This window comes from Xiphias gladius, chromosome 16, assembly GCF_016859285.1.
Source record: "Xiphias gladius isolate SHS-SW01 ecotype Sanya breed wild chromosome 16, ASM1685928v1, whole genome shotgun sequence".
Classification (NCBI taxonomy): Eukaryota; Metazoa; Chordata; class Actinopteri; order Istiophoriformes; family Xiphiidae; genus Xiphias; species Xiphias gladius.
Window position 1 is genome coordinate 9,861,482 of NC_053415.1, and position 25,022 is coordinate 9,886,503.

General features: G+C 41.9%; 2 protein-coding genes across 3 annotated transcripts in view; one reads left to right on the forward strand and one right to left on the reverse strand.

Annotated features, from left to right (window-relative positions):
- Positions 1-10,100, forward strand: part of LOC120801133 (general transcription factor IIF subunit 2-like) — a 43,886-nt gene extending 33,786 nt beyond the window's left edge. The window contains exons 5-8 of the mRNA XM_040147696.1: positions 6,174-6,255; positions 8,013-8,109; positions 8,543-8,686; positions 9,538-10,100. Of these exons, the coding sequence (XP_040003630.1) occupies positions 6,174-6,255; positions 8,013-8,109; positions 8,543-8,686; positions 9,538-9,672 (458 nt within the window). The 3' untranslated portion in view covers positions 9,673-10,100. The remainder of the gene's footprint in view (positions 1-6,173; positions 6,256-8,012; positions 8,110-8,542; positions 8,687-9,537) is intronic.
- Positions 10,101-11,378: 1,278 nt separating this feature from the next.
- ranbp2 (RAN binding protein 2) overlaps positions 11,379-25,022 on the reverse strand; it is a 28,615-nt gene continuing 14,971 nt past the window's right edge. Inside the window, exons 20-30 of one of the 2 annotated variants that reach the window (XM_040147885.1) lie at positions 20,488-24,973; positions 19,878-19,955; positions 18,278-18,454; positions 17,725-17,811; positions 17,335-17,510; positions 15,713-15,980; positions 14,995-15,084; positions 14,732-14,886; positions 14,331-14,604; positions 13,558-13,913; positions 11,379-12,541 (exon numbers count right to left, since the gene is read on the reverse strand). In XM_040147885.1, the coding sequence (XP_040003819.1) occupies positions 12,236-12,541; positions 13,558-13,913; positions 14,331-14,604; positions 14,732-14,886; positions 14,995-15,084; positions 15,713-15,980; positions 17,335-17,510; positions 17,725-17,811; positions 18,278-18,454; positions 19,878-19,955; positions 20,488-24,973 (6,453 nt within the window). In that variant the 3' untranslated portion in view covers positions 11,379-12,235. The remainder of the gene's footprint in view (positions 12,542-13,557; positions 13,914-14,330; positions 14,605-14,731; positions 14,887-14,994; positions 15,085-15,712; positions 15,981-17,334; positions 17,511-17,724; positions 17,812-18,277; positions 18,455-19,877; positions 19,956-20,487; positions 24,974-25,022) is intronic. The other variant, XM_040147886.1, reaches the window with a different exon arrangement.

The window sequence follows — 25,022 nt, forward strand, 5'->3', positions numbered from 1 at the left end:
ATTTTCTTCCAGAGAATACAATTATAGGAGATGTTAAATTGTCGGGCATTAACGGAGGATATCACCCATGGACTGCAGCCTACATTAAAACCCCAAGGCAACTGTAAGGCTGCGTTCGGACCGACAATAGCGCTGTGCGTAAAAACGCAGCCCTGTCATCCATTTGAATGGAACCAGTCCAGTCTCAAATAATGCAAGGTCGTGTCAAAAAAGTTGACACTGCAATGCAGTGCAACGCCATCTGCCAAGGCACTGCATTAGCCAATCGGATAAATACAAGCACACATTCGTAGTAGATAACTTAACGGGAACGCCATATTTCTGCTGTTTTCCTCATGAAGGATAAAATAGTTGCTACCATGACAAGTTTCCAGAGTATTACAAACCATAAAATCTGTTGCTGGTACTATACATTAAGTTTTATTTATTTTATGCATTTTTTCGATTGGTAACACATTTAAACTCCAAATTAATTTAGCATAAGTCATCATAATTAAATTGAGCAAGTATTTTTCCCTTGTATGACAGGCCTGGACCACAGTAGAATTTTGTTTGCATCTAATAGAAAATTTAAAGAAGAAGAACAGTGAATGTGACTAGTTTTGTTAATCATTTGTATGTTACTTAAAGAGGTACTCCACTGATTTTACACATCAATGTCTGCTAACAGGTGTTGGAAAGAACTACACTGCATACGTGGGGAAAAAAATGTATGTATATAAATCTTTTGTTGTTCCAGAAGGAGCTGCATGAAGTCAGATACATTTGTCAGTGAGGGCTGCAGACTGCAAGTTTGCAAAAAAATCTGGGGGTTCTAGAAAGATGAGATCTTACCAGACCTCAGTAGCCCACTCCTCATCTCTGCTTGAGGCTAGCGCCTTAAGGCTATATTAGCCGCTTCTGGCATTACACACACAAATCTCCGATCTGAACTGTCCGCTTTCGAGGTGCATTGTGGGGAATGTAGGCGCCATGGCTTCGACAAGGAAGACGAATGTGTGGAACGAAAAAGCGGATATGTGGTGGTAAATCTCAGCACTGACTTTTATTCATCTGATAAAGCGTAGTAAAGTCTTATGCCGTCTGAATGGCAGGCGCATGTGAGAATTAGGATATTGAATGTCTGCAAAAGGTGCATACAACCACATTGATCTGGCACTTAAGAGTTTTTCTAGTGAAGCAAACATGCAGGAGTCTTCTATTTATCTCAAGTGCTCCTTCTACACACAGCTGCCTTGAGCTATACTCACTGTGGTCATACACAACCAACGCTGGTCCTCTCTCAGTCTACAGTATGTGTGTGTCCATGTTTAGCGAGGCATTTCTCTCCTACATAGTGTCCCTCTGGATCCTGGAGAGAGGAAACAGGAAGACTTGAAAGGAGTGAAGCAGTCCTCATTTGTGTATGGCCTTGACCCTTTTTGACCATAACTACTGCACAACAGGGATGTTAGGGTCGGATATTGAGTAGTCTTGTGCATGTGTGCACACGTTTCTTGTGTGTGGGTGTGTTTTTAGACATGTAGCTGGCAAGCGCTCTGGCACTCACCAGCCAATAATTGCACATAATCGCATCCATTTGTGGAAAAGGCAATGATCAACATTAGTGAGATCTGTGACACGCACTACAAAGTCTTTGTTGCCTCAAGATTAAAAGCGGACTCTTGCAGGCACTTGATGGAATGTTGCGTGACTCGTGATGTCAGGTAGCATGTGACGGTTACTATGGTGATTGTGGCTGTTGCACCTGCTTTTGTTCAGCTTTGATTAACACTGAATTGGACATTTGATTAACAAATCAAGGCTGGTATTGTCTGTTTTTTTTTTTTTTTTTCTCATTGTCAGAATATCCCATGAGAGGAGCAGAGCCAACAATGACTCGATCCTACTAACAAGTACTGCTTTGTGCGGTCACAGCCTGATACTGTGTATTTTTTTTCCTCTGTGCCACGGGGCTTCGTTCTTGTGCACCACATGCGTATTAATCCTGTGATGAAAATAGGCCCCAACAACTGCACCATTTCATTCTGTTTAGGTAAAAAGCGCCAGCCTTATCCTTTACTTGGCGAGATGGGTCAGTGTAGGGACCAGCATTTAATTTTTATTACTTTTAACTTTTACCAGGACGGATCAAGCTTTATACTGCTACAAATTTTCTTTGGGAAAAAAGGCTCAGGTTTGCTAACAAGCACCATCATACAAGTAGCCACTTAAAAGAAAACCTTTTTACCAGTACCAATTAGTGTATGATCACTAGAACAGTAACAACTCACCATAAAACTAGACAGCGCTTAAAGAATTTACATAATTCATAGCACAATAAAATATGTAACTTTCAAAGATAAAAACAAAAAGGCCCTATCAAAGTGGTACAGTAGAGTGAAGTGTTATTCTCCCAAACAAACAAAGTACTCAAAGAGCTGGGTCAACATATATAGCCACTCAACAGACATGCTGCCTGCAGTTTAGCATTATTACTTAAATTTGTCTTTTTTTTAGTTGGTTTCACATATATTAATTGGACACACTCGCACACGTCGAATTGATGGGGTGTTTAAGAAATGTTAGCACCAAGTTTGAGCAAACGTAAGGGCCATCAATACATAGGGTACATGTCATTTCTCCTATTTCACTTTTCCTTGCTCCTTGATCCATGTTACCCAGAAAGCGATCAGGTCCACCATCACTAAGGACGTGATACACATGATGTAAAAGAAAAGAGGATTCCTCAGACCGTGCTTCCTTCTTCCATTGCTTCATGGTCCAGTTCTGACGCTCATGTGCCCATTGTAGGCGGTTTTGGCAGTTGACAGGGTTCAGCATAGGCACTCTGACCAGCCTGCAGCTGTGCAGTCCCATACACAGCAAGCTGCGATGCACAGTGTGTTCTGATAGCTTTCTATCATAGCCAACACTGTTTTCAGCAATTTGTGCTACAGCAGCTCCTCTGTGGGATCGGACCACACTGGCCAGCCTTCGGTCCCAACGCGTATCAATGAGCCTTGGGTGTCCATGACCGTATCGCTGTTTCACCAGTTGTCCTTCCTTGGAGCACTTTTGGTAGGTACTAACCATGTTGAGGCTGAGTGGTGGTTAAGCTACTAAATTATTTTCCCATCATTTAATCATTTCATAAATCATTAAATAGTGACTTTACAGGCACAACTTCAATAAATTCAGACATAAAAAATTGATGAATAGAAAAATGCTTCGCTGCCAGAAGAAAAGGCTCTTGTGAATTCAGTGAGAACAGTGAAGAACATTGGATTTAACCTCTTTTCAGACTGTACAGTCTGAAAAGAGGTTAGTTGTGCATGTGCGGATGCTTTAAACAGACAACATGCAGAGACAAATTGTTTTTTACATTCTCTTTTTTCATGTGGGAGGATATCAATAAAACAATAAGTGGAATAACAGGTGGAAACACAGACTAGGGACTATTCGCTACCAGTGCCTCCTAACCGGGTTGTTCACCTCTACAGCTCTCTGTAGACTTATTCTCTCTGTTTGCTCTTTGTGCTTCTCACTCTCTTTCTGCTGGTTTTGTTAACTGGTGATTCTCAAATGTAGCGGCTTCTCAGACCTTTTTTTTGTGTCCAGATACAAACGATGCCAAATCATACAACAATCCACAATAAACAGAGCTGTTTCCAATATAACGCCAACGCTCACCAACTGGACTCCAGCATCTTCTGAACAGTTGATTCAAAATTTCCACACACAAAAAAAAAAATAAACAATGCAACTGGGTTGCAGTTGTGACTGGAGGGGACCACTAGAGTCATTAAAATGGTTTAGGAAAAAGGTTATGGGTTGGACAGTGGAATAATTGGCTTAAGCACCTCATGAAAGAACAGCTTGAAAAATAAATGCAGCAAATGAAAAGACCATATTAAAGGTGAATCAGTAAGAGCTGAAAATTTCAAGCTGCAAGTGGAAGGCTGCCTGGACCATAACTGGTTCAAGGCTGAAATGTACTGACTTGATGCTTTTTATTTATTAATATCTAGGACCACATGATTTATAGATCTGATTTATAGATCTCTCAATTTAAAAACATACTCCCAAAATGTGTGAATGGGATAGAATATCAGCCTGTTTGTCCTGCTCTTCAGATTTTATTCCATCATGGAAACACTGATTCCCGGTTTAAGGAGAACACTGATGCAGCTTGTCTTTTGACCAGTTTTGTTGCATTGTATCGGTCTAATATTCCTAATTATATATTTTTGCGCATTTCTTAAAAATAGAAAATTGAACTCCGTGACATGTGGTACATGGTCATTCATTTAAATCTACTTTTTGTAGAAGCACCATTTACTATTACAAGTATTTTTGAGGCTACTTTTGCCAGCTGTGCACACCTGGATTTACAAAGTTTTTGTCTATCCACATTCTCTCCTGCTGTGTCAAGTCAGATGGGAAAGTGCAGGTAAATTGCAGTTTTCATATCAGAACACAGATCTTTCGTTGGGTTCAGGTCAGGTTCGGGCTATTGGTTGCTCGAAGGCTTTCGGAGACTTTTAATAAAGCCTCTCTAGCGTTGTAATGACTGAGTGATTTTTGATTTTTTTTTTTTAATTGATGAAAGGTCAAATCCCATGTCATGTAGCTCATGCCCAGGTTTGCCATATTTAGGGCTTTCTCCAAAACCAGTTAGTGAGTAGAGGAAGTGGACTTTAAAAACCCTATGAGCATGCACAGATGTTAATTTACAAAACGGAACTAACCCTAAACTGAGAGCAAATGTTAGGGAGGCAAGAAAACATCATGTCTTTGACGTACTTTGACATAATGGTCATGCATATCAGCCTTTTCTGTGTTGACACTATGTCTGAAATGGTGATCGGTAATTGATGTTAACATAATAACATGCTTTTAATACATCTGTTCTCAACCAAAAAAAAAAGGTATAAGCTTCATAAATGCAGGATTTATTGCAAGACTGTTGTGTTGTACTGCATTTAGCTTGGTGTACCTAATAAACAAGCTATGTAATATATGCTAAGAAGAAACAATGTATTAATCCTTCAACTAAAGATTATTTTCATTATCAGTTACTCTGTCAATTATTTTTCACTTAATAATTTTGTGTATAAAATGACAGGAAATAGTGAAAATTGCCCTTCCCAAGTTTCCAGAGTCCATAGTAATGTCACATTGTTTGTTTATCAGACCAACAGTCCAAAACCCAAAGATATTCAGTTTACAATGACATAAAACAAAGAAAAGCCTCAAATTCTCACATTTTATTTAATCTTAATAAATGGCTCAAAGAAAATTCTTATTTGACCAATCATTTCAGCTCTACAATGATTCTACAGCATACCATAAACTTTGATATTAGGAAATGTTTTGCATTTCCTCAGAAACTGGGTGCAATATGATACAACGACTGGAAGAGCAATGGGTCTGTTGGTGTTCAAAGGCTCAAGGTAAAGGCTCTCTGTGGAGACGGATGAGAGCACAATCCCACAATTCACCTGGTTCTTCATAGCCTCCCTGTTTGCACAGAGAGCTTCCACTGCTGTGAGTGTGACTTCACGTGGAGCAACACTGTGGTTCCTCCCCAGTGGCCCTTGGTGACTGTTCGGTAAACGGCCATGGCGCTGCGGAGATGACTGTCTGGTACTTTGTCTGGTCTCTGCTGAGCTCTGTTGGAGTTAGCGCTGGGGCTTTTGGTCTCCTCCAGGGCAAACTTTGGCTCAATCAGGCGGAACAGGAGGCAACTTAGATTCATTTGAAGTGTAGACTTCTAACCCTTTTTCGTGATAGAATTTGTATTGCTTGTACTACATCCTTGAAACGTACTGTGAAGGTCCAGCAAATTACATCCTTATAACAATATATGTAATGTTGTCCCCACGCCACACAACAGGCCCTCGTTCTTCCAACCCCATTCCTGCCATGTTGCCATTTTATAACCACCCTACCCCACCCTCACTACCACCCTCCGCCCAATAGCCTCCAAACAAATAATGAAAAAATATCCGGATGATAAGAGCAAGAAAGTCACAAAATTGTGTGGTGTGGTGTTAAAATATTTGCAAGTGATTTCCTCTTACAATAACAAAAAGTGGATAACATGAAGACTTTGTTTCAACATACTCAGTGTGTCTGTGTGCGTGTGTCTGGATCATGATTGAGCAGCTGAGTCAGTGTCTTTGTTGTAGATGAAATCAGTCTGGAGGGGATGGTGGTGCACAGAGCTGAATGCAGACCGGTCGTCAATGACAACTACATGAAGCTGAAGAAGTGAGTGACCTTTGAAGGAACGCTGCAGTCTGAAGAGACTGAGTGGTCTAAACACAAATGACATCAGATTAAGTAAAATGAATTTAAATGTTATGTTGCCTCATAGCTGCGCTGGGTTTGAATAGTGGGACACAGATATTCTTCAGATTTAAAATACAGAAAATTGATGTTACGGACTAATTAAAACAACAGTACCGACACTCGGGACATGCAGTAGTTAGTAGAAATACATGGATAAAAATGCAGGGGAAAAAAAGATTGTATACAAGCACACAACAACACAATATTTATGCAAAATTTGTTAAAAAAATAAAACATCAGCACACTCCTGCTGTATTAGAAAAACATCACAACTCTCAATAAAGGCAAACACACTGTAGGAGTCGTTAGAAGTTGGTATTTTAGAGATGCGGTAACGTGCAGTCTGTAATACTCCACAAAAATGTCCACACATATGCAAATTAAAAAAAAAAAAAAAAAAGGGTCAGGGCAGCATTTGTTTTGTAAGATCATTGCTGTTGAATTTGCTTCTTTTGACCCTGGAAAACACAAAGCCAGTTCAAGTGTTGTGAATTGATTCCAGCAGGAGTGGAGAATTCGCAACGTGTTGATAGGGTCATCGCTGCAACTTAATGTGTGTACACTAAACACTCCAGTCCACTCTGCCGCCCCCCCCCCCCTTTTTTTTTTTTTTTTTTTAAACTGCTTCCTGTCTCATCTTTATTGGAATCCATTATTCCAGCCAGAGTTAGTTGGATGATATTGCTATAGCAACGGCATCACTGTGGCAGATGCACCGCTACGATACAACTCAAGACAAACACACACAACGCAGTTTGCGTTAGTGGAAGGGACCATTTCTGTGTCAACCATCGAATCCGTAAGAAGCATCACACATCACACAGCGAGCTCTTTAATGATTGTCATGCTCCCGGCCCTCTCAGAGGGTCTTTTGCGTGGATCGTCTGGCCCGGATTCTTACAATGTTACAAAAAAGTGCACGCTGAAGTTGGATTCGTCCATTTGAATTTCATTTCAGAGTTGAGAACGAAAGTCTTCACTTTTCGCTCCAGTTTTATAATCTCCCATTTGGGTGGCAGCTGACAAATGTTCCTCCATCATGGCAGGCTACAGGATATGAAGGACATTTTGTTGTCTTGGTGGGTGTGTGTGTGTGTGTCTGTGTGTGTGTGTGTGTGTGTGCATGTGTGTGTGTGGGGTGGGGGGGCAATTCAAGAAAAGTTTTGGTAGAAACTTCACCACAGGTTTCTGCTGTAGATAAAGTGATTATATGGACTATAAGAAGCACTTGACATACTTCTGTAAAAAAGAATAATCGTCTCTGGTGCATCAGTAAGATTTACTAACAGCCTCTTTGGCATAACCGCTTTTAGTTGAGATATCATTCTGAATATATCATGGTAATTATGGCAGGAGACCAGGCAACTGCGGTGCTTTGTGTTGAACATTTTTTCAGTCCTTGCTGTGGTGTCCGGCCATCAATCTAAATAAAATATGTTGAGTGACCAACCCAGTCAAGAGGAATGAAAGCCAAAAAAAGAAAAGAAAGAGAGCAGAATATCTCTGAAGTAGTTGGTTAGTTTGACCTCAAGGTGCTGACAGTTCTTTGTGCCAACAGGCATATCTGTCAGCGTAGATCATTTAGATCACAGAAATCTCAAAGCAAACTTTGTCTTTCTCTCTGTGTGCACGTGTGTGTGTGTGTGTGTGTGTGTGTGTGTGTGTGTCTCTCTCAGGCTGCAGATTAAAGAGTCAACCAAGCCTCAGCGTTTGTCGCAGCGGCTAGAGCGAGCCGTCACTGTCTTCAAGCCTGTGGCCAACCACGATTTCAATGTGAGAACTAATAACAGCAAGGCTGTGTGTGTGCGTGCGTGCGTGGTTGGTTTGATTTAACAACATGGTGTCACCTATTTGATTGGATAGAGTGATTGTGGTAATGGAGGTTGTTGCTGAGTTGACCTGCACATTTTGCCTCTAAAAAGTCACCTGTGGGTCTCAGAAACCGTTTGTTACGCACCACAGTCTGAATCACCCGCCGCTCAGCAGAGTGTTTGATATTATCTGATCCTGAAGGTGCTGTAACACCAGTGGCATAAAGGGTATTTTAGCCTCTGTAGGTCACCACTTTTCTTCTTTTTTTAAATTTTATTTTCCATTTTCCATTTTTATAAATTAAATTCTTACATTATGATATGGACTGATTTCACATGTAGTCTTATTCACAGGCATAAATACAGACTAAATGCACAAACATACTTATTCTCAGATGGAGTATGAGAAGAAGAAGAAGACGGAGGGGAAGATGGTGAGGGCTGAGCGGCAGCTCGTGTTGGACATGCTCTTCTCTGCCTTTGAGAAGCACCAGTATTACAACATTAAGGACCTCGTGGACATCACCAGACAACCTGTGGTGAGCAGTGCACACACACACACACACACACACACACGCAAACAAACGCACGTAACAATATAACTGAGAGGACCACAAAAAAACCCAATGCACCTGCCCACTATCCACCTTTCTTTGTTAAATTTGAACAAATCGCCCACAGCATGACGTTCATGCCTGTTCACGCTATCTGTTGTGGCTGAAATTTGGGCCAAAATGCTCGTGCGTGACACACACGCACAGACACGGGATGAATCGATACGGTGCAGTGGATGCGTTCCAGCTCGCCGAGAACGGCAACGTGTAGGTGCTGATGAGACCTCGAGGTCCTCTTCTCCCTCTGATTGCATCTGATTGCATAACAACCGGCTGAGTAGGAGTCAAACGCTGCAATACACTCCACGCCATCGTTTCTCTCCTAAAGCACTTGGCCAACACTCAGATTAACTGAACTAAAGTAACCGAAATGCCCATTATGAAAAGTCTTGAAACACATGACACGGTTACTCATTAGGTGGAGCGGGCACTTCTCTCCAGGCTCCACAGAGACACCTAGTGGTTGTTGGAGAGTAGGGTCTCAGCACCACTGAGTTGTCCGCTGCTCTTGTAATGACAGACCGTCTTCCTCAGCTCCCGCTCAGTTGTTAGCCGTGAGGTTTGTGTTGGATTCACGGCTGTCCGAGAAACCAAGCGGTACCGCCACTACAGAAATGGAAGCTCTAGGCCTAGATTAAAATGTGAATCAGAGTTGGGTGTGTGAGTCGCAGGAAAAGTACCATTTAAATGAGTATAAAACTAAATGAGTATAAAAGAAATAGTTTGTCATTTCTGGGAGATAAATAATCTGTAAATTTCACTCTTATCTGGTGCAGACCTACCTGAAAGACATCATGAGGGAAATCGGGACGTACAACAGCAAGGGAGCCCACAAAAGCACCTGGGAACTGAAGCCAGAGTACCGACACTACCAGTCGGCTGAGGAAGAGGAGGAGATGGAGGCCGCCTAGTTCCAGCAAGAGCCTCTGAGCCTGTTCACTGATGTGTGTGCCTCATCGTGTGGAGCAAAAAATGCTGCCACCTGACCTTTCAGCTGGTTGATATTTGTCAGGAATTCAGGAAATACTCTTTACCAGACATGCAGGTAGTATGTTTCTTGGCTGTGTGGAAGTGGAAGGTGGAAAAAAAAAAAACACAAAAAAATCTAAAATGCTGACGTGTAAAATGTAGAAGGCCAAAGCAATGGTAGGAAGATGATGAATGTTTAGGTTTTTTTTTTTTTTTGCATCTGTCTTTGAAACATTGTGTGGCTGAACTGTATGACTGTAGAGTCAACTGTTGTGCCTATTTAATTTGTATGACGGGACAGTTATGTGACAGCAGTCCGTCCATCTTGAACTTTTTACGTGTTTTCTGAATAAATCTTGCTGAACCTTGATGGCCGTACTGCTTTCATTTCCCAAACCAGTCAGATTTCAGTAAGACGGGCCTTTATCACAGCAGACATATTGACGGGTCATAGCAGCTAGAGCTCAAGTGGAGCCAGTGATGGTAACAATGGCTCATTTCCAGCAATTCCTGCAAGGGCATTGCAGTAATGATTGATGTTATTAGTTACACTTCTGTTCGATGAGTCAGAATTCCTCTATTCATCAGGTGCATCGCCCAGTTTGGGATCTACAGATTTAGAAAACACGTATCAGTATACGTCATGTCTGTTTGTCTCAAAGTTGCATTATAGTTTTGAAAAGGAGTCAAACCAAGTCTGTGTCTAAAAACAATGTAGTGTCCTTTGAAAAAAAAAAAATGGATGGCATTCATGGAAAGTATGCAGTTTAATCAGTTACGACATGTAAAACAGTAATTTAGGGGCAGGACAGCAGCTGAAGTTGACAGCTAGAAGGTTGTTTTTCTCGAGGCCTGTTTGTTCAGCCAGTGAGTAGGTTCTGTGTGAGAGCGTTTTTCAGAAAATGAAGACATCCCCTTTGCAGCAAATTTGAACCGCAGCAGTGAATCCGAGAAAAACTATTAGAAAGGTGCACCATGACTGGAAACGAGTGCACCTTTTAAGGTGCGTTACTATGGCAACTGTGGATAGCATTTAACTAGATTTCCAATGATTCACACAGGACAAAAACCTGCTGGTGTTTAACATTTAAAGCATGTTGACCACACCTGACCAAATGTCAGGTATTTTCCATCAACTGTTAAAAGGGCAGAGGCCGGATTAGTCAACTTTTTCTTTTTTCTTGATTTAGCCTTAAAATGAACATTTAGATGAAAACCGTTATAGATGTATCAGGTCACACCAGAAACACATGTTCATGCAGAAAAGAGATGACACATGCCACACCTGCTTTATGCCAGGATTCACCACTAAATACTTCTGCTGGTGAATAAGAAATCATTCGTTTATTTATTTTATGGCTTAAATATATTGAGGCTAACAATAATACAATCAGCCTATAAAATCTCTGTGTAGAATGGAAACTCAGGCTCTTAAAAATCTTTCAAATGAAACACATTTAGAAGGAAAATGCCTGTGGTTGAACTGCTCACAACAACACACGCCCACACGGAGACGACAGCCTGTGATGAGAAGTTACAAGCGTAGACATGTAGACTGTAACGTAAAATCGGTATCAAACTGACCATGCACGCTGGGTGAGAGTGCACCGATGTACTAAGCAAGGATAAACATGTCAAAGATGTCAAAGAAAGGCTTTCAAACAACAACCACCCATTACTTGTAAAGCCAGTTTATTCCTCCTCTATCAGCATACTATTTTGGTACAACAAGCACCATTTCTATTTTAATTGTGATCATCTCAAATGATAATGTATCGCCTCTGTAAAATCCAAACCAGATGTGACGTTACCATCCAGCCACCCTGCGTCCACAGGACAACACCGTCAAATGACTCAAGTCTATGTGGGCAAGTATGAAACCCATCTGCACAAAGAAGAATCACTGGGGGAGCCCTAATGTCAAAAGTACACAGTGGCAGCATTTGAAGAGAAGGCAGGGGCACGGTTGCAAACCAGTATGTGCATTGAAATAACAACCTCACCTTTCAGTTACACTTAAGACTTCTTCAAAAAGGGAACAAATACCCAAGTGGAGCTTATGATGCAGACCAGCACTTTCAAACTGAGCACATGCAAAACAACAGAACAAAAATAAACATTAAAAAAAGTCGTCCATGTACAATTATACACACAAAATAAATGGTAAGAATTTATTGACAGACAATGATAAAGATGCAAGTGCAACACTTGCTCCAAGTGCCTCATCCCACTCATAGTACTACTCCATGTTTCCCATTTGTGAAATAATAATTTCTAAAGCAAAATCATTTCTAATCCCAGACTACTGGAGTGAAGTTTGAGATGAAAATTCTTTTGCAGTTGTCCTGTGATCAGTGTTTAATTTTCAGATGCCTAATGACTGTGGATTCGCTTTTAGCAGGAGGGTATGCACTGCACAGGGAACACATCATTATCCAAGGCCTTCTTGACCTTGACTTTATAACCGAAACCCAGCTGTAAATCTGGATCTTAACATTTAACAAGCTACAGCTGTCCACAGTCTGTGACGACCAGCTTCTTTGTGGGCGTGCCTCCCTTCGTGCCCAGCTCCCCCATCTGTTGCACCACATCCATGCCATCCCGAACCCAGCCGAAAGCCACGTGTTTGAAGTCCAGGTGTTCGGCTTTCTTCAGGGTGATGAAGAACTGTGAGTTGTTGGTGTCGCGCCCGTGATTGGCCATCGACAGAATACCTGGGCCTGTGTGCCGAACATCGAAGTTTTCATCCTCAAACTCGCTCCCGTAAATGGACTTGCCTCCTGTGCCGTTGCTGTTCGTGATGTCACCCCCCTAAAAGAGCAACGGGGAACGCGTTAGTAATGTTACTTAGAGAGCTACTATTGAAAAATACAGTCATCCCTACGTTAGATACAATAACGATTTGTCCATTTGATGGAATTGTCAAAACAATACTGTGCTTGACCAGTGAAAGAATGACATTTGAACAACTTAAAAGCATGTGCATCTGCAATATTTACATTATATATCATCAGGTAGCTGTAAGGCTGCCGTCTGAACACAGATGAATCGAACATCCGCTGAGAAGCACTTTGAACCTCATGATGTCAGTCATGACAGACTTTTGTCTTTTTTGCTGCCTCATTGTACTTTAAAGGGTAATGAGGTTAGTAGTGATGGGGATTTTGTCAATAGGAGGACAGAGCAGAGAGACCATTCTTCATCCTTGTTCTGATGATTCTAGCTCGGCTGCAGAATAGATCGGTCACTTTTTATTTAAAACTGAAATGACCCGTTGAACGTGGAAAAAAAATATTAAATCTGTAATGATCTTTTCACATTCAAAGCTCTCAGTGGAAACTATAAGGACGACGGGCTGTGCCTTGTACTCCAGCAGGTGGTTTTCTTTAAATGCACTGTTCATCTGACCCATCACATATCTTGCTGCCTTATCAGTAAGAACAACAAAACCCTATCAGGACTGTTGTTGTTCTCTTACTAAGGCAAAATGAAGTCACCAGTGAGCTGTACTGAACAAATCATCATGACACACAACCACATGAGAAGTTACGATCCATGGAAAATTCTGATTCAAATACAGCTTTACTTTAGAGTATCTGCTAGAATGTGTTTTACTAGCTGTCGATTAAGCACTGTAGTCACAAATATGGAAGTGCTATCATTAAAAACGTACAGTGGGCACTAGTGAGAAAACATCACCCAGTGAGAGCAGAGCGTAGTTTTGTCAGCACTGCGCAAAGTCCAAGTCATTGTTATCAAGAAATGTAGCTCTGCACATGTTTCACATTTTAATCCTTAGTGAAACTGAAGTTATCTAATCTCCTCACCTGACACATGAAGTCCGGTATGACTCTGTGGAAGATGGAGTCCCGCAGTCCAAAGCCTTTCTCGCCAGTACAGAGAGCCCTGAAGTTCTCTGCCGTCTTGGGGACGATATGGGAGAAAAGCTCTATGGTGATAGAGCCCAGTGTTTGGCCGTCGACTGACACTTGGAGGAACACCTGTGGATTACTGTCTCTGGAGTGCTCTTGAACTCTAGACATCTGTGGTGAGGAGATGCACGAGGCATCGCCGCTAGTTGGGCCCATTCGGCTCTGACACTCGCAGAAGGTCTTCTTGAATGATTCAGCTATCTCAGGGGTTTTGAACTTGGCTGCGAGCTGCTCCACTACACCCTCGCCGTCTGGAAAGAGAGAGGAAAAAGACGAGACCATCATCAAGAGCTGCAGCTGAAAAGCATTGATACACGTCGGCACATAGTGATGAATAATAATTATGATAATTGACAGTAATGGCTAATGTCTGCCTTGAAAAACCTTGTGTTGAATCCACAGCTGCGCCAAACATGGCAATTAGAATATTAATGCAAAAGAAAGCAAGACAAAGGTAACTGATTTTAAAAAAATTACAGGATATCAATGTACAATTTTAACAATACTGCATGTGGGCTTCTGTGTCTCCATGACAACATCTGAACATGAGAACCAGACAGCTGTGTATTAACTACAAGGTCTTTCAACAACAACAGCTAGCTATTTAACATCGGACTAAAACTAAGAACAGAACAGAAACTGACTTCATATCTCCTCTGTGTGTGTACCTGAGTAGTCAGTGGCAGTCCACAGCAGTGAATTAGCTGAGGCGTTCATGGGTTTGAGCTCCATCGCCTGTGAGATGGTGTGGTTGGCACAAACCCTCAGCACCTGCTCTCTTCTCATCAGGATCCGGTAGAAATGTTTGGTTGGGTGAAAGAGGATCTTGAGGTCACCGATGCCGCGCTCCTTCCACTGGCTCAGGTCCCTGTCCCATCGGTACAGCTTTGCACGTTCCTTGAACAGGATTTCCTCGTCCTCCTCTCCAGACTTTGTCTCCACCTGAGAGAGAGACAGTTACATGATGAGCTGTGGTCCTCATTTACTAAACTTCAATTAGAGGGGGGGAACAAAACAAAAAAAAAAAGAAAAAAAGACCAAAACATTGGAGCTTGGCATTTTAAGCTACCTCTGGCAGTGACACTATTGGCTCAAAGTGAATGTCCACATTATTAGGAGCTTCCTCTTCATCACTGCCCTCTTCATCACCGTTGTTTTTTGGTGCTGAGGGCACTGTGGACCCAAAGACTGTTGCTCCAGCGTTTGCCCACGAGAAGTTGGAGTCTACACGAAAGAGAAAACAATAAATATGCAGTTAAAGATCATTTGGTTGTGATGATACCTTGGTAGAGACATGCCGAGACAGTTAGTTAGAACAATGTTGAAGCAAACCTTTGGTTCCAAATGCAAATCCTTCTGTGTTTTTGGCCAAGTCAGCAAAAGAAAAGCCACCGAATGAGTTGAAGCCAAAAGCGGAGGATTCTGCAGTGGGAGGAACAAAGTTGTTATCATTAAATACTGAACTGAATGCAGCTTCTTTTACACATCTCATTGTTGTTTGTTGGATTCCAGCAGACAGTGGGCTGGACACAGCAACATGAACACTGTGTAAAGTCATGTTAAGCAACAGCCCTACAATAAACATGACTTGAAGCTAAAGATGATACTCAGGGAGAAGTTTTGTGACTTTTTTTTTTTTACTTGAAAGTACCAATAAAACAATGTAAAAATACTCCATTAAAAGTCTTAATAATTTCACCTGAGTAAAAATACTCATTATGCAGAAAAATGGCCCCAATGACTTTTATTATATTATGACGTTTTACATTTTTATTATTGATACATCGATGTGTAAGTTGTTGTATCTGGTCGAGGTGTAGCTAATTTTTACTACTTTATAATACAATACAGTAAGGAAGTTTAGTCCAGTGCTCCTAAACCTAGGGGTCGTGATTAATCTTGTGAAGATGGATTGCTGAGGTTTGTTTCCAAAGCTGGCAGGAACATTTTGACTAGGAGTTGTTTCTCAAATTTAACATACCAGTGCAGACCCACACACAACAGGTACTGTCAAGGGTTAGTGGTCTGAGGAACAGGAGGTGGTCTATACCTTGACTGGTTGTAGCAGTAGAAGCAGTAGACACTGCAGTCCCAGTGTTGGACTCCGGCTCTGGGCTCTTCTTCGTTGACAGGTCAATGGGAGAGCTGCTACTAGTAGCTTCACTCTGAGTCTCTGCTGGCTGGTCTGAGGTCTGCTCCCCAGGTGCAGACATGCTGCATGCAGTGTCTGTGCTGCTGGATGACGGACCTGGTGTCGGCTCTTCTGGGGCTTCAGCAGTGCTGCTGGAGACCTCTCTGTCTTTGTTTAACTGGGCATCCTAATACAAATTTAGGAATGAAACTCACATTATACCTTGACCACAAGAAATACATTTTTCTCACTCACTTGTGTGTGTCTGTATTCTTCAAACACACTTCCAGTCAACACTTGTCCTGCACTATTCTACTTCAGGGTTCTGCCTATTAAATATTAATCTGCTAGTGACCATAATAATATTCACACTGCTTGATGCTACATTAACAAAAGACGGCAGCTGGTTAAACTAAATCAAAGTTAAACTAAAAGGAAATAATTGACTTTTCCTCTCTGCCTTGTCCATTATGTTCTGATTTTTATGATGATTTATAATGCATCATTGCTTACTAATTCAACACCATAAATAGATACAACCAGGATGATCTGGCCATCACATTGATGGAGTAGAAACAGTGTTTGTGTTTTGAATCAATGCTTGCCAGCTCACCACATGCATGAATACTGTGTAATCTATTGTATTTAGAAGACATATCCCTAGCTTAGCCTAGGGATCAGTATCGAGGCAGATCTGGGTATATTTTAATGGATTGGCATCGGCCAAAATAACAAATATCAAAATCCAATCCTCTCATTACTGTGTGTGCCATGTGTTCACTTCAGCCTGCTAGTGTTGCAGCTCCTCTCCTATAGGACAGCCAGGCTCTACCGTGCAGCATCCTACTGCATAAGCCAGTGAAAATTAGCCTGTGTGAATGTAATGATTTGGGCGCAGCAGTAAGTGACTCTGAGTTCAGAGAACTACACAAACATACATTTAAAACGTCGCCTGCGGTATCATATCAATTGTCACTAATGTTGATTCTGTAAGTAACTTGATGGCAGGCCGAAATTAAACTTGTCTGTTATCGGGCGTGTGCTCTCTGCACACCACTGCCAGTTCTTGTGACAGATAATTTGTGAGGGAAGAACCTCCACTCTGTAACACCACTGCACAATCACAAGTGAACTGAGTGTCTCTTTAGTTCCAACAGATCCAGAGTGAGAAATCATCTTTCTAGCAGACCGTGTTACATCACTGTCAGGGGTGGACATTCTCCCAATTAAACTTTCATTCATATCATATCAATAATTTAAGCTTTTAAACTTTATATTTCTGAACCCTGAACTTCAGTATTTGTCATACTCATAAAAATAAGGTGTGTGAGATTAAGTAGGCAGCATCTGTGTTATTTAAATGTGTTAGACACAGGCTATTTCGTCAGCATTTAAGTAACAGATGTAGGTACCGGATCAGACTCGGTATTGGCAGATAATCAATATTAAAGGACAGTATTTAGATACTGTCTGCTTGTATGGTTATTTGATTTATTATCTGTACAAAATTCAGTGCCTTTTCTAATTGCTGTATCAGTTACCAGGTCTTGCTGTGCCTTGCGGACTTCTGTTTCAAAGTCTTCAGGCTTGTCGTGGTCTGTGTCGCTGTCTGTGGTGCTCAGGCCACAGAAGAAAGTGGGTGGGAGCTGGAGGCTTTTGGCCTTCTCCTCTTCTTCCGGCGTTGGCTTCTTCTCCCACACCACCTGGCAATCTGGCTCTGAACGCAGTACACACAAGTTAAGGGCTAGAGATTGGCACCAGCAGTTGAAGTGAGCATGTAGTGTACATCGCATGCAAAGAAAAGAATTATTTACCTATCACAGCCTTAATGTCTGTGAAATGAATCAAAGCAGTGATACTTGATGAATAAGTGAGGGTGTTTAATTGGACATAATGGAGTATCACTTTTTGACATGATGTGACATACATACCATCACCACATGCTGCAGCCTTTTTCTCAGGAGGATCAGGGTAGAGCTTTCCATTCAAAGCTTTCACTGCCGAATCATAGTCCTCGTCTGAAAATTACATTAAAATATGACAATTACATTTTGTTTACTAATAAAGAAGATATGTTGATTCACCTGTTCCCACTTCATTGCTACAGACTTGGACAATGGAGCAGGAGTGTTAGACCGTTTTTTGAAGGTCCATTTTATTCATACTTATTTTTCAGATATTCAGATTTCAGGATGGTTATGTGTTATGTAAATACAGTAGTCATGCAGGCAGAAAGCACTTGGTGCTTTTTTTAATAAAACTGCACAGTGGTAAAAGCACTACAGAGCTTTTCTAACCACCTAAGGGGATTATAGACGTGTGGGGCTATATTTCTGTTCATGAATGGGCTGATGATAAATAAATAAAAAAGTTACTATACTGTCTGTGGAAAATGCAAAAATTCAGATCTAACGAGTTATATTGGTCACCATTTTTCACTGGTTATATATTTTCATACTCTTGTTTCCTATCTTATGGTCTCACCATCAGTCTGATCATCACTGGAGTAGCCTGGTTCATTCTGATAGCAGAAGAAGGTGAGTGGCAGCAGAAGTTTCCTGGCTAAAGCTGCCTGTTCAGGAGTGGGTTCCCTGACATAGACAACCTCCACGTCCGAGTCCTCATCCGACCCTGCGCCACCTCCTTCTGCCTGAGGGGGGCCTATGACACACAGATACGATAGAGGTAGAACAATACTTAGTCAGGATCGGAAGGAACTGCTAAGAACAGCAGAAATGAATCCACTGTATTGCCTTTCTAACCACAGGTGTTAGTTCCACACACACAAAAAAGTCATGCACAGCAAAAAGGAATAGCATGCATTTGATTTACAAATATGTGAGACAACTTCTACTAAGAGCACATTTTCTGTATGCATGTCTCCATGTTTTTCATTTTATTTGACAGACTGTAACACTTGTTGGACACATGATATTGTAAAATTAAAAAGTGTAAATACCTCAGCTTTAACTCTAATTGGCCTTTGCAAATAACTGGCAGAAGCCAGACTAGACAGGGAATTGCATTTCACACTGTTGCTACACATCCTGCACTAAAAATGGAGCGTGTGACATTTGCACAGTGCATTCCTCCCTGAGGGAATGCTGTGTGTGGAATCTTCTCAGCTCACCTTTCAATAGACATCAACTTTAACTGATCTGCCTGCTGTTGGGATTGAGAACTCTAGTTTGATTCTGTCTAATGTTTAATCAACTGGTCATTAATCATTATCAAATTTTTATTATGTATATAATTATATTACCACTTTCCCACAAACCAATTTTAGCATTAAAAAAAAAAAAAAAAAAAAACCCTTTACACCCCTATGAACTGAAGCACAGTATGAGATCTTACGATGGTTCCTCAATCTAGATTCAAGACTCAGATGAAACAAAGTCTAACCAAACATAACAGAACATTTGCCCTCTGGTAGGAAGAAAAATTACTGTTAAAATTTTAAGTTTGCATTTGTACTAGAGCAAAACTCAAATAACTATTTAGGAGCCCAAACTACAGTTTTTGGTCTAATTTAACTTTAATTTCCTTTAGACATGGGAACTGTGAACAATATCAAAATGATAATTACATAAAGACAGTCATATGAAATGATCATAAATGATAATACTGAATTACCATTCACCTAAGCTAAAAGGTCTCCTCGTTTATTTAACGAAATCTACTTGAGGAAATCTAAAGATGATGTAGATTTAAATAGTATAAATAGTAGATTTCACAGTTTAATAACTGCCTTTTATAAAATTATATAACTGCATTACACACTACTTCCACCATTACTCTGATGAATTAGCAGATATAGAAAAATCAAAATACCATATTTTGTGTAGTTTTGTATAACTTCCTCCTGGGTGAGACACTTAGCTCTTGTTACATAGGCGCTACTTGAGTATTACTATAAAATGCTAAAATTCTTTGTACTATAAAAACTGCACCTCCACACAACGGACATGCAACACATTAGCTTCACTGTTTTTTCCACTCCGTGCATCCAGGTTATTTCTTTCTAGTAAGGGCCAGCCAGGTGACAGCTGAGAAGTGTTAAATCACACTGCAGTGATTAGAGTACCTGGGGGTTCAAATTGGGTGGTTGATGTGCTGGTCCAAAAAGCCATTGGGTTATCTTTGAAAAGCCTAAAATCCAGCCCTAAGGGATGATGGGTTGTTGGGCGAAGAGAAACTAATTGTGAGGTTGGTATCATAATCAGAAAACAAGGCCAAAAGTGTTAAAATAAAAAATGTGAAATACTATGAGTATGTGTGTTGATGGAATTATATAAAAATGTGTTCCAATTAATGCTACCTGACAAACTACAAGTATGCAACATACAGTATGTGCAGCATATTAACCAAAAACCTATTGTTCATCACTTACTGTATACATTTTTACTAAATATACAGTAATATCTTGAGTAAAATTTAATAATATACAGCACAAAAGTGGCTACATGTGGATGAAATGGAAAATCTGTGATTTAAATACAATTTCTGTCCTAGTAAAAACTGAGGAGGGTCTTGGCTGGGTCAACTAAGAGGATGATGGGGCAATGAGATGCAGATGGAACAAGACAATGAAGTAAAAATAAAATGAACAAAACAGTCATGATACTCATTCAAAAACAGAAAATCACAAATATTTCACATATATTAAGAGATTTTTTAAAAATGATTTTTTTTACCTTTCTCTGGGATTTTGAATGCAGGTGCTGCAAGCAAAGCCTTGGCTGGAGGTCCAGAATCTTTGGCTTTCAAACCAGATGCAGATTCCTCAGTCACAGAGGGAGATTTAGGAGTGCCAAAAATCTTCTGAAGGCTATCAGTGCCAAAGACGAACTTAGGGGGAGACACTACTGTCTTTGAGGAGGTCACTAGACTCGGAGACCCAGGGGCACATTGCTTAATGTTGGGGGAAATCTCTGTACGTTCCTTTGTGGTCTCTTCCAGAATAGCGATGGCTGCCTTCCCACATACAGCTGTAGCAGTCTTTGCAGATCCTGCAGGACCACTGTCTTGAGACGTGGCAACTCCGGATGTCACTGGAGTCATAAGTTCCTCTTTTCCTTGTGCAATCTTAGCTTCCTCAAAGACCTGTTTGAATGTGTTTGCGGTATCCTGCAGTTTGAATCTCACAGCCAACTGCTCAATATTACCCTCTCCTACTTCAGCAAAATCCATGGCACTCCAGACCCAGGCCTTCTCAGCACCTTTCATTGGCTCCAGCTTCATGGCTGCTGTGATCCAATGGTTGGCACAGATCTTAAGTACCTGGTCTCTTCTCATTATCAACCTGACTCGTTTGGTGTCATAATTCTGCAAGATCTTGAGGTCTCCAATACCCCTCTCCTTCCACTGACCAAGTTCCTTATCATAGCGATACAGTTTGGCCCTGTGACTGAAGACTACCTGTTCATTTTCCTCTCCTGTAGAAATCTCCACCAGATCAGGCAGGGGGACCACAGGTTCAAAGTACTGGCCATCCCTCTCCTCATCCTGGGTTACATCTTGCTCGTCATCAGTACCCACTGAGGTTCTGCTCTGATTAAGCTTAGCAGGAGACTTAGAGGGGCTGATGCCAGGTTGGAAGCTGAAGCTGAACCCACCAGTGGATTCTCCAAAGCGGAAAAGGTTCTTTCTCAGGGGGCTACTAGCGATGGGAGAGGCATAGACTGATGTGTCAGCGGTATCATCTAAAGCTTCTTCTCGTAGGTCGTAGTTATCCCACTCCAAGGTGGGGCCAGCGGTTTCACTGTGAGCCTTGATTACAAGGCTTGAAACATTGTTGGATGTTGTAATGTCTCCCTGGCTGTCATCATCTTTGATCTTTGTTTTCTCATCTGTCAAAAAGAATTTCAGGTCTTTCAAACCAGACTTCATTTCCTCTGCTTTCTGAATGAGATGTGCTGTTCTGCCTGTGTCAACAAGTTTGTGGGGGGTTTGTAGGGGGATGTCCAAAAGAAGTCTCTGACACTCTTCAAACTTCTCTTTAAACTCCTCAGCAAGCTCTGGGCTTTTAAACTTAGCAGCTAACTGTTCGAGTTTAGCATCTCCATCAGAAAAGTCATTAGCCATCCAGATCCATGCTTTATCGGAGCCTGCCAAGGGCTTAAGATTCATAGTAGTGGTTATCCAGTGGTTGGCACACACCTTCAGGACCTGCTCTCTTCTCATCAGCACCCTGAGCCTGCCATTGTTGTTGTTTTTCAGGAATTTCAGGGTTCCTACACCACGCTCTTTCCACTGGCTTGTGTTGGAGTCAAATCTGAACAGTTTGACACGCTGAGAATATAGAACCTGTTCATCCTCCTCCCCCGTCACCAGGTCCACCTTCTCAGGCATCTGAACCACTGGTTCAAACTGGATATCGTCATTTTCCTCTGTTTTATACATGTCATCATCCTCCAGTTCATTTGAGGCATCTGTTTTGGTGGGGGTTGACTGGAATGATGAGAACACCTGCTCACCAGCCCCAGAGAAACCTTTGAAATTGGGGTCTTTGTGGCCAAACTGGAATTCTGCTCCAGAGGATTTTGCCAGGTCAGCAAAACTGAATGTATTGGTTTTTCCAGCAATTAATGGATTTTGATCTTGTTCTGTTTGGTCCAATGAGGGTGTAGATACGTTTTCTTTCTCATTGTGTTTGTCAGCTATGCTTTTAAGAAAACTAGAGGCTGACCCTGATTGAAGTGTTAGATTATCAGTTGAGGGAGTCTCTTTTGCAGTGTCTTGAATGCCAAATTTGAAGCCACTAGCTGGAATGGGCATTGAGAAAGAGAAGCCTGAAGCACTTGTGGTACCAGATCCAGACTGAGGAGCATCAAACTTGAAAGAAGTAGCCAAGCTTTTATCTTTGTTTTGACCAAACTGAAAAGTGCTGCCAGTTCCAAAAGGCATTGTGAATCCAGTTCCAGCGGGCTGACTTGATGAACCCTTGGTTCCAAAGGTGAAGCTGAAGGTGGAGGCTGATGGAGCAGTGCTGGTTGTGCTTTTAGCATTGGGATTTGGTGTCTGACAAGCCACACACTTACTGGCAGAGGCATTGTTTCTCACCAAACAAGTATCACAATCCCATTCTCCATCCTTCTTGGCAAACATAGCTTCTAAAGAGGGAGTCTGGTTTGGGGCATGGCAGGAAACACATTCAGCAGCTGATGCATCATTTCTGACCGCGCAGGCAAAGCAGTCCCACTGCTCATCCTTCTTTGCAAAATCAGCCCCAAATCCTGACATTGTTGGCAGATTTGATGCTACTGAAGCCCCCTCTGTTGATTTAGCAGAAGCGCTAGGGCTGTTACAGGCGACACATTTGTCAGCAGAGGCTTCATTTCTTACTTCACATACATCACAGTCCCACTGTCCGGGCTTCTTGCTAAATTGGGCACCAAAACCAGAGTCAACAGCACATGTAGGGGGGTCCGCTACAGGTGCATCTGCAGCTGCTGTGATTTGTGCTGTGGTACTAGTTTTGGCTGAGGCTTTAAGAGCTTTACAAGAAACACAACTGTCTGCAGAGGCCTCATTTCTCACAGAACAAGTGTCACAGTCCCACTCCCCTGGCTTCTTTCCAAACTGAACCCCAAAGCCAGAACCAAATGCACTGGTTGGTGTGTCGGCAGGTTTTGAGGTGCTGGTCCCAAATGTGAAAGAAGAGGGTATAGAGGCTCCAAAAGCACCAAATCCAGTAAATGTAGAGCCAGAACTACTGGGTCTTGATGAATCAGTCCCAAATTTGAAAGTAAAGGGGCTGGCTTTGGATTCACCAACGGCCTGAATGTCTGGTTTTGATGAGGAATTGGGATTGGCATTTTGACATGCGACACAACATATATCTGTAGGTTTATTTCTTACACAGCATGCAGTGCAGTCCCATTCCCCTTCCTTAAGTGCAAACTGGGCTGCTAGTGATTCAGAATCTTTTAAGCTTTCCTCTTTCTTCTCCTGTTGATCGTGCTTTTCTGGTGATTTGAGCACAATTTTCTGGGCCTCCTCAAACTTAGCTTTGAAAAGTGATGCTTCATCTACTGTTTTAAAGCGAATGGCCAGCTGCTCAGGCTTAGGCTCTTCATCTGCATAATCAATGGCATTCCAGACCCAGGATTTGTCGGAGCCAGCATTCGGTCTCAGTAGCATATCAGCAGTTATGTAATGGTTGGCACAGATCTTAAGGACCTGTTCCCTTCTCATCAAGAGGCGCACCTTACCTTTGGTGCTGTGTTTTAGGATTTTAACATTGCCAATACCCCGCTCCTTCCACTCTTTTGTCTCTGTGTCAAATCGATACAGCTTTGCCCTGTTGCAAAACATCTCCTCCTCCTCTTCCTCACCTGTTTTCACATCTACTTTATCAGGAAGAGGTACAATGGGTTCAAAATGAGGACCATCCTCATCCTCCTCAACATGAGTGCTGTCATTGTCGCTCTCTGCTGCCCTTTCTTCTGCTGCTGCATAACTGGATAACCCAAACACTGGCCTGGTAACATCCCCAAACTTAAATGGCTGGTCCACCTTTCCAAACAGACTTCCTGTGCCAGTGCTCTGTGCAGAATCAACAAAAGAGAAGCTAGTAGCACTTTTAGTGCCGAAAGTGAAAATGCCTGTTTGGCTTGGGGGCTGTTCCTGAGTTGGAAGCTGCTCTGGAACAGTGTCTGTTTTAGTAGGAATGTCTGACGTAAGAAGACCAAGCAGACTTTCACTATGCTTGGCCTGAGAAGCTGAGAATGTGAAATCTCCATCATTGGATTTAAAGTTGGAATTGAATTTAAAAGCAGCTGAAGGTGTTGACTGGGTGACTGCCCCTGCTCCAAAACTAGGCACTTTGGGGACTTCAGCAGGTGCCTGCTGGCTGAAGGACAGCTTTCCAAAGTCCATAGGCTTCTCTATGCTCTTTGGAGGCGGAACGGGGACTACAGATGGCTTGGTGAAGTAGCCAGGTTCAGGTAGAGGAGGGTTAGTGGTTTGTTGGGTTACACTCTGGCCATAATATTCTTCACTATATGGGGAAAGAAGGCTTGTGGCTGGTGATTCAAACCGCAGAGGGGCACCAAAGACTTGTTCTTGAGGAGGGTAAATGCAGGTTGGGCCTGCTTGCAATGGAGGTGTGTGAGTGGGCTGCTGGTAAGCATACATATGCTGCTGAGGTGGCATACGGTTCATACTATACATTGGGCCCTGGGTAAAGAGAGAGAATAAAAATCAAATTTCACTCAGTATACTCTGA